At 53.4% G+C, this 13724-nt stretch overlaps 1 protein-coding gene across 1 annotated transcript; it reads left to right on the top strand.

Moving 5' to 3' along the window:
- The first annotated feature begins 6452 nt into the window (after positions 1-6452).
- On the top strand, positions 6453-13445 carry ZP3 (zona pellucida glycoprotein 3). The gene is made up of 8 exons (XM_059038160.2): positions 6453-6761; positions 8640-8758; positions 9473-9576; positions 9654-9831; positions 9927-10044; positions 12525-12616; positions 12753-12880; positions 13219-13445. The coding sequence occupies exons 1-8, from the start codon at positions 6453-6455 to the stop codon at positions 13443-13445; spliced, it is 1275 nt and encodes a 424-aa protein (XP_058894143.1).
- Positions 13446-13724: the final 279 nt, after the last annotated feature.

Consider the following 13724-nt stretch of genomic DNA (forward strand, 5'->3'; position numbering starts at 1 on the left):
AGGCCTAAGGGCTGCCAAGGCAGACGTCTCCCAAGGTATGTGCCTTGTATTGGGAAACCAATGGCCCAGAGGAAACTTCTGGCAGCAGCTGCCACATTCTGAAAATCAAGCGGACCCTCTTGGACAAAAACTGCATTCTTTTTTTTTTTTTTTTTTTTTTGTGGTATGCGGGCCTCACTGTTGTGGCCTCTCCCGTTGCAGAGCACAGGCTCCGGACGCGCAGGCTCAGCGGCCATGGCTCACGGGCCCAGCCGCTCCGCGGCATGTGGGATCTTCCCGGACCAGGGCACGAACCCGTGACCCCTGCATCGGCAGGCGGATTCTCAACCACTGCGCCACCAGGGAAGCCCCTTGCATTCTTTTTTTTATGCAGTATTTAAAATTATTTTATTGTGACTTCCCTGGTGGTCCAGTAGCACGTTCCCAATGCAGGAGGCCCGGTTTCGATACCTGGTCAGGGAACTAGATCCCACATGTCGCAACTAAGACCTGGCACAGCCAAATACATAAATAAATATTTTTAAAAATTATCTTATTTTATATTTAAGTGGCAAAATACATTTAACAGAAAATTGACCATCTTAACTAGTTCTTAAGTATACTGTTCAGCCGTGTTAAGTATATTAACATTACTGTGAAACAGATCTCCAGAACTTTTTATCTCCCCAAAGTAAAACTCTGTCCCCATTAAATAATAACTCCCCATTCCCCCTCCTCCAGCCCCTGGTACCCACCATTTAACTTTTTTAGGGCCTGTGAATGTGACTACTCTAGGTGCCTCGTATAAGTGGAATCATACAGTAGTTGTCTTTCTGTGACTGGCTTATTTCACTCAGCATCATGTCCTCAAGGTTCCTCCATGTTGTAGCCTGTGTCAGAACTGCCTTTCTTTTTCATGCTTTTTTTTTTTGGCCACACCACGTGGCATATGGGATCTTAGTTCCCTGACCAGGGATCAAACCCCCTGCATTGGAAACAAGGAGTCTTAACCACTGGACCGCCAGGGAAGTCCCAACACAGATACTTTTTGATCCACAAATCCACTTCTAAGAATTGATCCTACAGAAATATCGAAGCAGGCATGGAAAGATAGATGGACAAGGAAGTTCTAGTTTGTAGCAGTGAAAATAAAATGGCAGTCATCTACATGTTCAGCACGAGGACTGTAGCTGGATAAATTGTGGTACCTCCATATATGGTTCTAGTCAGCCACCAGAAAGAATGCAGTGATTTTCAGCATTAAAGATGTCCTCTGCTTCTTATGAGAAAAAGCAGGTTGCAGAACATTGTAGAATATGATCCCCATTTTAAGCACTTTTTTTTTTTTTTTTTTTTTTTTTGCGGTACGCGGGCCTCTCACTGTTGCGGCCTCTCCCCTTGCGGAGCACAGGCTCCGGACGCGCAGGCTCAGCGGCCATGGCTCACGGGCCCAGCCGCTCCGCGGCATGTGAGATCCTCCCGGACCGGGGCAGGAAGCCGTGTCCCCCGCATTGGCAGGCGGACTCTTAACCACTGCACCACCAGGGAAGCCCAAGCGCATTTTTAAAATAACCTTTTTCTTTTGGAATAATTTTAGGTTTACAGAAAAATTGCCCAAATAGTACACAGAGTTCCTATGAATTCTTCACCTAGTTTTCCCCCAACAGCCACAAGAATCTCATATAACCACAATACATTTGTCAAAACTGAGAAATTAACACTGATACCTTAATATTAACCAAACTCCAGACTTTATTTGGATACTACCAGTTTTCCCACTAATGTCTTTTTTTCTGTTCCAGGATCCAATCCAGGATACCACATTGCATTTAGTAAGTGTATTTTTAAGTGATTTTATATGCATATAAAAATTGTCTGGAAGGCTTCACCACAAACTGTTAACAATAGTTGGGGCTGGCAGGGAGTGGATTTCATTTTCCCTTTAGACACCTTTTTTTTTTTTTTTTTTTTTGGCTGTGCCACACAGCTTGTGGGGTCTTAGTTCCCCGACCAGGGATCGAGCCTGGGCCCTGGCAGTGAGAGCGCGGAGTCCTAACCACTGGACGGCCAGGGAATTCCCGACACTTTATTTTTTAAGGTAATTTTTAACACTCTGTAAGTGAAAGCCAGAAACATTGTACAAAATATTCATTTTCCTCAGCTGTAATCAAAGTCACGTACTAAATCAAGTGGGCTGTAAATTTTGTATACCATTTGACATTTAATAATGAAATAGTGAAAAGTTTCCCAGAGCTGCTTTCCTTTTATACCCCTAAATCTCTTTTCATCTCTTTCACTGCACAAAAAACGTGCCAAATCTCACTCCATCGCGGTCCCTCCAGCTAAAGTCTGGCTACAGAATTAATGCCATGGCTGTAGTGTCAGTGGCTTGTTTGTGGGTGTGTCTTGGCAAATTCCATCTGTCCCTCAATTTTGGTTTCTTATTCTTAATCACACACCATCTATTTTGTCTTCCCAGAGTGATAGGAAGAAAGTCCTATTTTTTAAGCATCTATTGAATATCTGATATGAATAGCTGGGGGAGAGGCATGTAAATCCTAACACTTGTTCGTGTTAGAGTTATATAGATGGGTCTATCTCGTCGCCAACACACCCAACTGGTATTATTAACTTACTATAACGTGTCAGAGCGACAGTGAGGGTTAGAGACAAAAGACCAGGAGCTAAAGTGTGATAGATCTGGGATTGAACTTGGTTTGGGTGTTCACTGGTACATCGTGACCTTGGGTACATCTTCTCTGAGTTTGCACATCTGTAAAATGCGGTCAATGACACTTCCCTAGGGGGTTATAAAGATTAGGGTACTCAACCTAGTCCCTGTGTATTGTGAGTAAATGATGAAAGGTAATTATTATTATTATAGCTATTTTATCATTATTTATGAAAGTGCCCTAAAAAGTCAACTTTCTTTTACGATTTGTGCTTTTTTTGTGGGGGGAGGGCATGGGGGTCAGATTTAGCAAATACCCTTCACCTCGCTCTGCCCTGGGAGGTTGTATTTCCTTGTAAAAGTTTTAAAGTTTTGTTCTTTCACATTCAGCTCTTTAATCTCTCAAAAATTCATTTTTATGTATGAAGTAGAAATCCAGGTTTTTTTCCCATATGGATAATACTTGTCACAGCTTCTCTTACTGAATTGTCCATCTGTTCTTTCTGTCATGTATCATATTTCCCCTTATGCAAGCGGCTGTTTTGGGGCTCTCTCGTCTATTCCACTGTATTTTTTTTTTGTCCTACCAGCACCCTGCTTTCACTACCATGGCTCTGTAATATGTCTTAGTATCTGTTAGGGTGTGTCTCTCACATTGTTCTTTTTCTTCAAAAGTCTTGGTTTCCTTGGCCCTTAGCCCCTCCATATAAATTTTAGAATCATTTTGTCACGTTCCACACACACACACACACACACACACACACACACACATAACCTGTTGAGATTTTGATAGAACTTATAAATTAATTTTGGGAGAATTGATATCTTTGAGGTTGCATTTCCCATCCATGAATATGGAATCTCTCTCTGTTTAGGTATTCTCTGATGACTTTCAGTAAAGTTTCATAAATTATTTCTCAAAGATCTTACACATCTTTTTGTTTTCTACCTAGTAACCTCATACTTTGTTTCAGCCATTGCTTTTGGAAAGTGGTTAATAGCCTTCTTCTGAAAACGAATCTCTTTGTCCTCTCTTTCACTTGAATCTGACCTAGAAAGGGTTTATTTTTAACCTTTTATTTTGAAATCCTCTTTACCCTTTACCCAGTTATAGCAAATATGAACATTTTGCTACATATGCTTTTTCTATCTCTGTATGTATGTAATATGTATATACAAGTAATTTTGTGTATATGTACATATATACCCATACATATACATATATGTATGTGCCACCAGGAAAGCCCTCCTGTGTTCTTTTGACACGTTCTCATCATTTTGCGAGCATTTAAAAATTTTTATTTATTTATTTATTTTATTTTTGGCTGCGTTGGGTCTTCGTTGCTCCACGCGGGCTTTCTCTAAGTTACAGCAAGCGAGGGTTACCCTTCGTTGCGGTGCGAGGGCTTCTCATTGCGGTGGCTTCTCTTGTTGCGGAGCACGGGCTCTAGGCATGCGGGCTTCAGTAGCTGTGGCGCACAGGCTCAGTAGCTGTGGCTCGCGGCGGGGGCTTAGTTGCTCCGAGACATGTGGGATCTTCCCAGGCCAGGAATCGAACAGGTGTCCCCTGCATTGGCAGGCAGATCCTTAACCACTTTGTGGGCATTTTCTGGCATGACAAGATGTTCCAGATTCACCCTGTCTTTCCTGGACCTAGCCCTGGAATTAGCCATTTCTCCCAGGAAAGGTGGGTCCTGCTTTTAAAGAGGAATAGTATTTAGAAACCACTATCTGGGCTTTCAAGAATTTTAAGGAAAATGCTCTGAGCTGGTGGCCCTGCTTTGGTGCATTCTGGCCACCAGGGGGCAGCACTTCTCAGAAAAATGTAAAAGACCCAGAATCCGGTCTGGGTTGGGTTCCTGGGGGCTGGACTGGCCGTGCTCGCTGATGGAGGTGTCTCTAGTCCTCCTACTGGACAAGGGGAACACACATGCTCACCACCATCCGTGTGCGTCCAGACTCCCCCCAGCAGTACATGACTCACCCCCGCCCCCCCCCCCCCACAAATTTCTTCCTGTCTTGTTTTTCTTGAAGCCCTCTAAGGGGGGTTAACGCCAAGGCAGAGGGGCTGACGGATGTGAGGCTTCAGGGAGGCTCACCCCCAGCCCACCACAACCAACCCGCGGCTGTGGGTAACAAGTTCGGAGGGGCCCCTTCCCCTCTCTCTGGCTGGCTGTCCCTCGGGGGCCTCAGGCCACAGCTGGCTCCCTCCCTCTGGGCTTGCTGGGCAGGAAACTCAGTGCCGTGAATTTTTTTGTATTCTTTCTCCCCTCCTGAAGGAGTCTCACCCAGGCCTGGCACAGAGTAGGCCATGAGTACGGGCTGACCCTGTCTGTCAGTCCTTCTCTACGTCCTCCACCAGGACTGGTGCAGTAGCCCCCGGACCCTTGTCTCCAGTCCTACCCCTCCCCAGCCAGAGCTCGCCAGATGGCGCATCTGCTTCAGTGGCCTTCCCCGCCCCCCCCACCCCCCCAGCAAAGTCCAGAATCTCAGCCCAGCACCTTCGCGATCCTGCCCCACCCACCTCCCCAGGCCCCTAAGCTACCACTCTTGCCCCCTGGGGACCTGAGGCTCCAGCATCTCTGAGTTCCTGGGGTTTTCCCCCAAGCCCACCCAGTGCCCCGTCTACACCTTTGTTCACACAGCTGCCTCTGCCTGAACCGCCCTTCCCTCCTACCTCCCAAAGTTAAGCAGTGGCTCACAACATACCCTGGTCTCCTAATGATGCCTCCGGTTCTCTCCTCTGAAAGAGCTCCCATCTCTGATAAAACTCTCCTCATCCTTCAATCAGGGCCTTTCTCCTGGTCCCCCCCAGCAATCCAGGATGGCTCTGAGCTCCCCCCCTAGGCAATGAAGGCAAGGCCTTTCTCCTGGTTCCCCCCAGCAATCCAGGGTGGCTCTGAGCTCCCTCTCTAGGCAATGAAGGCAAGGCCTTTCTCCTGGTCCCCCCAGCAATCCAGGATGGCTCTGAGCTCCCTCTCTAGGCAATGAGGGCAAGGCCTTTCTCCTGGTCCCCCCAGCAATCCAGGATGGCTCTGAGCTCCCTCTCTAGGCAGTGAGGGCAAGGCCTTTCTCCTGGTTCCCCCCAGCAATCCAGGATGGCTCTGAGCTCCCTCTCTAGGCAGTGAAGGCAAGGCCTTTCTCCTGGTCCCCCCAGCAATCCAGGATGGCTCTGAGCTCCCTCTCTAGGCAATGAGGGCAAGGCCTTTCTCCTGGTCCCCCCAGCAATCCAGGATGGCTCTTAGCTCCCTCTCTAGGCAGTGAGGGCAAGGCCTTTCTCCTGGTCCCCTCCAGCAATCCAGGGTGGCTCTGAGCTCCCTCCCTAGGCAATGAGGGGTAGGAGTAGGGAGGGGTGAGACGTTATGACTGACCAGGCTGCCAAACCTTAATGTGAACGCAGATCACCTGGGGAGATAGCAAACAATCAGATCCTGACTCAGTCAACCCGGGCTGTGGCTGAGAGTCTGCATCTCTTTTTTGGGGGAGGGGCCGTGCCACGCGACTTGCCGCATCTTTGTTCCCCAGGTAGGGATCGAACCTGGTCCCCCTGCAGTGGAAGCGTGGGGTCCTAACCACTGGACAGCCGGGGAAGTCCCAGAGTCTGCATTTCTAACAAACTCCCAGGTGCAGCCAATGCCGCAGGACTGGGAGCCACTTTGAGCAGCAGAGGCCTGGCCCGCTGGATTGGCTGGGGGAAGGGAGGCAACTGGGAACCCAGGTGTGAGTAACCATCATCCGGGGTATAAGATGGCGGGGTGGTGCCTGCCCAGGAGTCACCAGTGGGAGTGGCTTCGTGGGCACCATGGGGCTGAGCTATAGGCTCTTTGTCTGCTTTCTGCTCTGGGGGGGTCCGGAGCTGTGTGCCCCCCAGCACGTCGGGCATGATGAACCCCAACGTCTCACGCCGTCGAAGCCGCCCGCCGTGACGGTGGAGTGTCAGGAGGACCAGCTGGTGGTTACTGTCAGCAAAGATCTTTTTGGCACCGGGAAGCTCATCAGGCCTGCAGACCTTACCCTGGGCCCTGACGACTGTGAGCCGCTGTCCTCTGTGGACTCGGATACCGTGGTCAGGTTTGAGGTTGGGCTGCACGCCTGTGGCAACAGTGTGCAGGTGAGGCTTGGGCCCCCTCGCAGCCCCGGCCTCGGAGGGGCGACGTGGGAGGGGGCCGGTGACGGGGAGTGTGGATGCAGAGCCGGTGGCAGGTGGGGCTGGGGTGAATTCCTTTCGTTTGTGGGGTAGGGTGGGTGGAGCCGTTGAGGCCTGAAGCTGGGCCTCAGTGGCATGGGGATGTGGGGGGGTTCCCGCCTCTAGTTGCCTGAGCTGGGGAGGTGGGGTGCAGTCCAGAGGTGGCAGTGCATTTGGGGCCAGGCTGGGCACCCCCTGCTCCGATTCCTGAGGATTTATGAACCCCTGGGGGGCATCCAGGAGAGACGGAGCGGATATGTAGGGGAGGAGGGTGTGATAGGATCCCCTGCGTGTAGCCCAGCACTTGTGAGGGGCCCTAGAAATTTGTATGGAAGAGATGAACTTTGACACCTCAGAAAGCTCAGAACTCATCACAGAAAAAAAAAAAACACAGCAGAATTTTGGCATCCCTCATTCATGTTTAATGGCTTTGCAGCCTTGAACTAAAAGTGATGTTGAGGGAGGGGGCAAAGGGCATCGCGTTCATGTGTGTTGAAGAGGCTCAAAGCGGGTCCCATAGGAGCGGTCTCAAGTAGGGGGTGTGTACAGGAAGAGAGCTGAGGCCGGACGCCTCCCAAGGAGAGGGGGGAGGGGCAGAGCCTCAGACCAGAGGAGGGGCCTTTCAGCACGGCAGGGCCGGAGAGAGCCTGTCCTCCCCTCTGTCATGCCCCCCTGCCCACCTGGCCTTGGAGCACCGTCAGCCCGCGGAGGCCTCCTCTGGGGCTCTGGTCTCGGTGTGGTGCCCCTGGCTGTCCTTAAAGCCTCCTGGGCCTTGTTTCCCTGGGGAGAGCTGTGGGGAGGCCGGAGCTGCAGGAGTTAAGGAATGATCCTAATTTAGTAACTCCCAGCCTTGGGGCATTAGAATCACCTGGGGAGTGGTTAAAACTCCCGATTCCCACAGCCCACGTTAAATCGGAATGGAGGTGGGGACAGACATCATCGGTAGCTTTAAGATCCCCAGCTGCCTCCACCGGCAGAGCGCAGCCTGATGACACCTCTCCCCAGGACAGCGTTGCCCGGTCTCGCCAGATGAGAATCCCGCGGGGCCCGGGCGGCTTCCTGGGAACGTCACCTGTGCCGGTTCTCCGGGCCCACGCGCGGTTTAGTGATGCTCTGCTGTCCTGAAATTCTTTCCTTGGGAACAAGGCGCCCCGAGTTTTCCCTTTGCACTGGGCCCCAGGTATACGCAGCCGCTCCAGCTGGGGCCCTCGCGGATGGATGGTTAAGATTCCCCCCTGAAGTTTGAGCGGGCCGAGGGCAGGGCCAGGCAGCCGTTCACTGGGGGGGCTGGGGTTCGGGGCGGGGGGGCAGGTGCTGCAAACGGCCCCAGCAGCACCTGCCGTGCTCTTCCGGCCTCAGGCAACCACGACAACCCAGCTTCCCCTTCTGTGAAATGGGCTTGAGAATAAGTCAGAAGAGGGAGGGCGAGTTAGGTAGTAACTGCTGTGGCGGTGAGTTAAAATGCCTGGAAGTTTCTCGCCTCTTCCTGGAGGCTTTCTTGGCCTCAGGCCTCTCCTGGAAAAGGAAGTGGGGTGTGTGTGTGTGGGGGGGGGTGGTTAGGGTGGGGTGAGGGCAGCCGACGCGGAGCTGATCCAGACTCCCCTGCGGCGGTGTCACCACTTTGGGGTGAAAAGAGGTGTGAATGGGGTGCCTGTCCAGGCTCTCCCACGGGTCAGCGGCGGAGCAGGCTTTGAGCCCCAGGGCCTGTGTTCTCTGCACCTCCAGCGGCCGGGCCTCCTGCCCCTGGCCGGGCACATCAGGGCAGGTGAAACTGGGAGGGTTAACCCCTCCCCTTTCCCTCAGGTGACCGACGACGCCCTGGTGTACAGCACCTTCCTGTTGCATAACCCCCGCCCTGTGGGAAACCTGTCCATCGTGAGGACTAACCGCGCGGAGGTTCCCATCGAGTGCCGCTACCCCAGGTCCGTGTGGGATGGGCCTGTCGCTGCCCCTGGAGCAGAGGTCCCTCGGCAAGTGCGTCAGCCTCCTGGCAGCATCTAGCTGTGAGGAGGGGGAGGTGCTCGGGCTGTGGTCGCTGCCCTCAGTCCTGGTGGGAATGGAGGGCCTGCAGCCTCTGCTCTGAGCCTCTGCGTTTGGTCCGGGCCACAGCTGCCTCCTGGTGGAAGCTGCGAGGCTGCCCGGCCCCTGGCCCCCTCAGAGTTCAGAAGCGGTCTTTCCACAGCGCAGGGGTGGGTTGGGTTCCAGGCTCTGACCTCGGCCATCACAACCTGCTGTCTCCCTCTGGCTTTCCCGCAGTGGCTGAGCGAGGGTGGGGAGGCCCCGGCAGGAAGCACGTGCCTGTGAACTGGGGCATCGAGGTGGGAGGACAGGGCGACTGGTTTATAACTAGGACACCTGGCCCTGTGCTGGGCGGAGTGCGATAGGCCTTGAACCCTGCCCTCCCATCTTGGGGGGTGGGGAGATGGTATTGACACCCCGAGGAAACAAGGGATGAGGCATGTGTGGAAGGGCTTCCCAGAACAAGATCCTGGAGAGGGGGGCCTCGGACAGTGGGCGGGCACACCTGGGCAGAGCCGTATGTACCCCAGAGGAGGGCAGTGTGTCACTAGTAGGGGCTGCGGCCCAGGGACCTGGCGCCCCGGGCCAGGTGTGGACAGCTGCTGTTCTCTTCCCAGGCAGGGCAACGTGAGCAGCTGGGCCATCCTGCCCACCTGGGTGCCCTTCAGGACCACGATGTTCTCGGAGGAGAAGTTGGTTTTCTCTCTGCGCCTGATGGAGGGTGAGCAAGGAGAGCTGGGAGGGGGGCAGCCGGCAGGGGGCGCTCTGGCAGGCCCTCACCCTGGCCGTGCGTTGCAGAGAACTGGAGCGCCGAGAAGACGACGCCCACCTTCCAGCTGGGAGACAGAGCCCACCTCCAGGCCCAAGTCCACACCGGCAGCCACGTGCCCCTGCGAGTGTTCGTGGACCACTGTGTGGCCACGCTGACACCGGACTGGAACACCTCCCCTTATCACACCATCGTGGACTTCCACGGGTAAGGCTGGGCTACCTCTCTAGGGAACCCTTGTGCAACTCGACCTGTGTCCCCCTCCTCGATCTATAACTGTGTTTCACTTGTTCTCTTTAAAGTTGTCTCGTAGACGGTCTCACCGATGCCTCATCTGCTTTCAAAGCACCCAGACCCAGACCAGAGACCCTCCAGTTCACAGTGGATGTGTTCCATTTTGCTAATGACTCCAGAAACACGGTAATGGCTTAAGAGCCTGGAATGAGGCTGAACTCGTAGGGTCAGGCTGACCAGGCTTACTAGCCAGTGTGGTCACTCACTAGCTGCCCCCTTAAGCAGTGATTTGATAGTTCTGCCCCATTCTAGTAACTTATCAAGTAGCTAAAGCCATGAGCTCTAGTGAGATCTTTGGGAAGGCACAAGGCCCTAAGAGACGGGTAGAAAATCCACGAAGGGTGGAGAAATGCAGGGGTCCTGGAAACAGAACAAGCTAGGAGAATAGGAACGCAGGAGACCTAGCTGACAGCTCACATCGGTTGAGCACCAGCAATGCAGTGTCTGATGACCAAGTCACTGACCTCGTCCTCACCAAGGTCAGCGGGGCCAGAACCCAGATGGGTTGAGTAAAGGACTTAGTAAGAGCACGTGTCAGCCTTCCTGGAGGCTTTCTAGAAGGGCAAGGGAAGCAGGTATGAACTTTTCATGCTAGGTAGCCTCTTGAACTTGATCATAGGCTAGACCTGTGCCTTTTTGAAACCTGAGTGCATCAGCAGCACCTGGAGGGCTTGTTGAAAGAGACCACTGGGTCCCCCACCCAGGGTTTGGTTCAGAAGGTTTGGAGTGGGGCCTGAAATCTGCATTCCTAACAAGTTTCCAGGTTCTGGTGATGCTGCTCTGGGGTCCACCCCTTGAGAACCACTAAGCTAGGAAGCTCACCTTGACCCCTAAGGGCAGCGGAAGGGGGAGGGAGCTAAAATGTGGACCACTGGTGATGGCCGGGCAGGAAGCACAGGTAGGACTGGCCTCCAGCCAGAGAGTGCTGGTAGAATCTTACAAACCAAGATCAAGAAGTTTTAAGGCAAGTTTCCTGAGATAGGATTGGGAGGATGTGAAATTTGGAATAGCTGGTCAGGAAGGATTAGTGACTAAAGCAAGGGTTTTTCAGCTCTGGCTCTGTACTAACCACCTCAGGATCATCAAAATACTGATACATCCCACATATTTTCATTTAACTGAGGTGGGGCCTGGCATCCACTTTTCCAGTTTCTTAAAATCTTCAAAAGTGAAGCCCAAAAGAATTTCACAGCAAACAGCTATGTACCTACCATCTAGGTTCTACCATTAGTATCTCACCATACCTAGCCACTAGTCTCTTTAGAAATGCATCAAAAGCCATTTAAGCTCCCTGGCGCATCTAATAAGCAGCTAGGTTTACACACCGCCAAACCAGAGAGGCTCACGTGGCTGGCTGGCATTGAGGGACGAGCGGTGTGAATTTTTAGACTTCGCGGACGCTACCCCACCTCACCCAGAAGTTCTGGTCGGAGAACAGAAGTCATCTGCTACAGGTGGTAGACAGATAGAAGGAAGGGCAAAACTGAAGCTCCTGGGAGATGTCCTGGAGCTTTCTGATGGCAGGTCTCGGTTGAATGGAGCTGGGGATAAAAGAAAGTAGACTCGGGAAGGGTGCCGGTGCCCGGATCGGTGACCCTGGGGGTCCTGGGGTAGAAGATCCTGGTTGGGGTAGGGAGCCGACATCAGAGGTGGTCCAGGGGTGAGGAAGGAGGCGACGAGGCTTCACAAAGGTGGTGGCCATCAGCACGGGTGACTCTTGAGCTGGCATCTGCCTCTCCAGGGATGGGGTGGGGGTGACTAAGATCAGAGGGTTATCCTGATCAGTGGAAGGCAGCCTTGAGCTCTCGGAGGGCTCTCCCTCAAAGGTGGGCGGGTGGCTTGGCTGATGGCGGCTATGGAACAAGGGAGGAAAGCTAACGAGGAACCACCCTGGGATCTGAGGCCCCAGTTAGCATCAGCAATAGCTTCTGGGAAGAAGCTGAGGGTCAAAGCAGTTCCCTTCCTGGTATAAGAACACTAAGGGACCCGGAAGCCCTTCTTTGGGGGGGGGGGTGTGCCAACGGAAGGCAGGCAGCCAGAAGTGCAAGCCGGCCGGTTCAAGTTTCCGAAACGGTTACCCTGCAGGCACACTTGGCCACTAGGTGGCGGCCGAGGTTTGTGGTTCTGCAGAAGGCTTTAGGAAAGGTGGTGGCGCCTCGGTTTCTTTGCAGGATTTGGTGGGGGGTGTGCATATGTGCGTTGAGACCCTGAAGTATGAAGGGGGACCTCTTCCAAGAGGGCGCAGGCTGACCTGAGCTCTGGTTTTGTCAAAACTCCCCCCCACTCCAGCTGATCAGGTGGGATTTTGGCCCGTTTGGATTTGCTTTCCTGTCCCTGAGGTTCTGACTTAATGGGCCCCGGGGCTTAGGCATGCTAAGTGATTGGGAAAATATGGGAAAGACTAGAGGAATAGAGATGATGGTTCCGATTTAGAATCCAATTTGTGACTTGCTCTGAAGTTTGAGGCAAGTTAACCTCTGAGCCTGCACTCTCCCATCTCTAAAGTGGGCCTCCCCTCCCCCTCAAGGGCTAAGGGTTCTAGAACTGGCTTACTAGTCACTGCACTGCCTAGAACGCCACCTCGTAACACCTGCTCTTCTTTCCAGATATATATCACTTGCCACCTGAAGGTCACTCCGGTTGACCGAGTCCCGGACCAAATAAGCAAGGCCTGTTCCTTCAGCAAGTCCTCCAACAGGTGAGGAGACCAGATTGGACATAACCGGGGTAGCAAACTGGCCACGCTCCTGTTGACTCCCCCAAGGTGCCTCCTATCAGCAAACCGCTTCCTGCAGACCGCACAGCCGTCTGACCCTTGTGTCTTTCCCTCTCAGATGGTCCCCGGTAGAAGGCCCTGTTGATATCTGTCAATGCTGTAACAAGGGGCGCTGTGGTGTATCGGGCCGTTCCAGGAGGCTGTCCCACCCGGAGGGACAGTCTGTTCCCCGCAGCCGCAGGCACGGTAGGTCTCCAGAGAGGCCCAGGTCTATTGCCCTCCCCTCGGTCTAGGGCACCGGATGTCGCTCTAGGGTGACACTTGTTCCCCATTTAAGGCTGCTTACCCCTAGGGGGGTGCCATTTTGGGGCTAAGTGTGAGAGGCCCCAAGCCCTCACCCTGCTGTCGGCTGGGGGGCCATTCTGCAGTCATCCTGGAGTCATGACGCATAATCAGGGGTGTGGGAGAATAATGCAACTGTTAGAACTAAACCTACTGGTCTAGAACCCACTGAGCAACCCCAAACCCCCTAACCGGACTCCTGTGTAGGGACTAGGGTGACCCTCGGATGTCTTGCTTTTCAGTGACAGAAGAAGCAGATGTCACAGTGGGGCCACTGATCTTCCTGGGGAAGACTAGAGACCACGGTGTGGAAGGGTCCACCTCCTCTCCCCCCTCGGTGATGCTGGGCTTAGGCCTGGCCACTGTGGTGTCCCTGACTCTGGCCGCCGTCATCCTGGGTTTCACGGGGAGGCGCCGGGCTGCTTCCCACCCTGTGTGCCCTGCGTCCCCTGCGTCCGCTTCCCAATAAAAGACGAAAGTGACCTCTGGGGTGTGGCCCAGTAACTAGATGGGGGTGAATTGGGAGGGGCTGTGTAGGGGCGGAGGGTGGACTGGAACAGGGTCGTGGGTTCAAGCAGCAAAATCGAAGTACCGTTGTGTCTTGAGCAAGTCTGTATATCAGAGAGGGTAGGGCTTTCTCAGACCAGGGCTTGTCTACCCAGGGCAAGTGTAACCCCACATCTCCAAGGAGGCCAAGATGAGAGGTGTTGGGGGCTAAGGTAGGGTGGGCCCTGCCAGCCCCGCTTCT

Source organism: Kogia breviceps, chromosome 14 (genome assembly GCF_026419965.1).
Source record: "Kogia breviceps isolate mKogBre1 chromosome 14, mKogBre1 haplotype 1, whole genome shotgun sequence".
Taxonomy (NCBI): Eukaryota; Metazoa; Chordata; class Mammalia; order Artiodactyla; family Physeteridae; genus Kogia; species Kogia breviceps.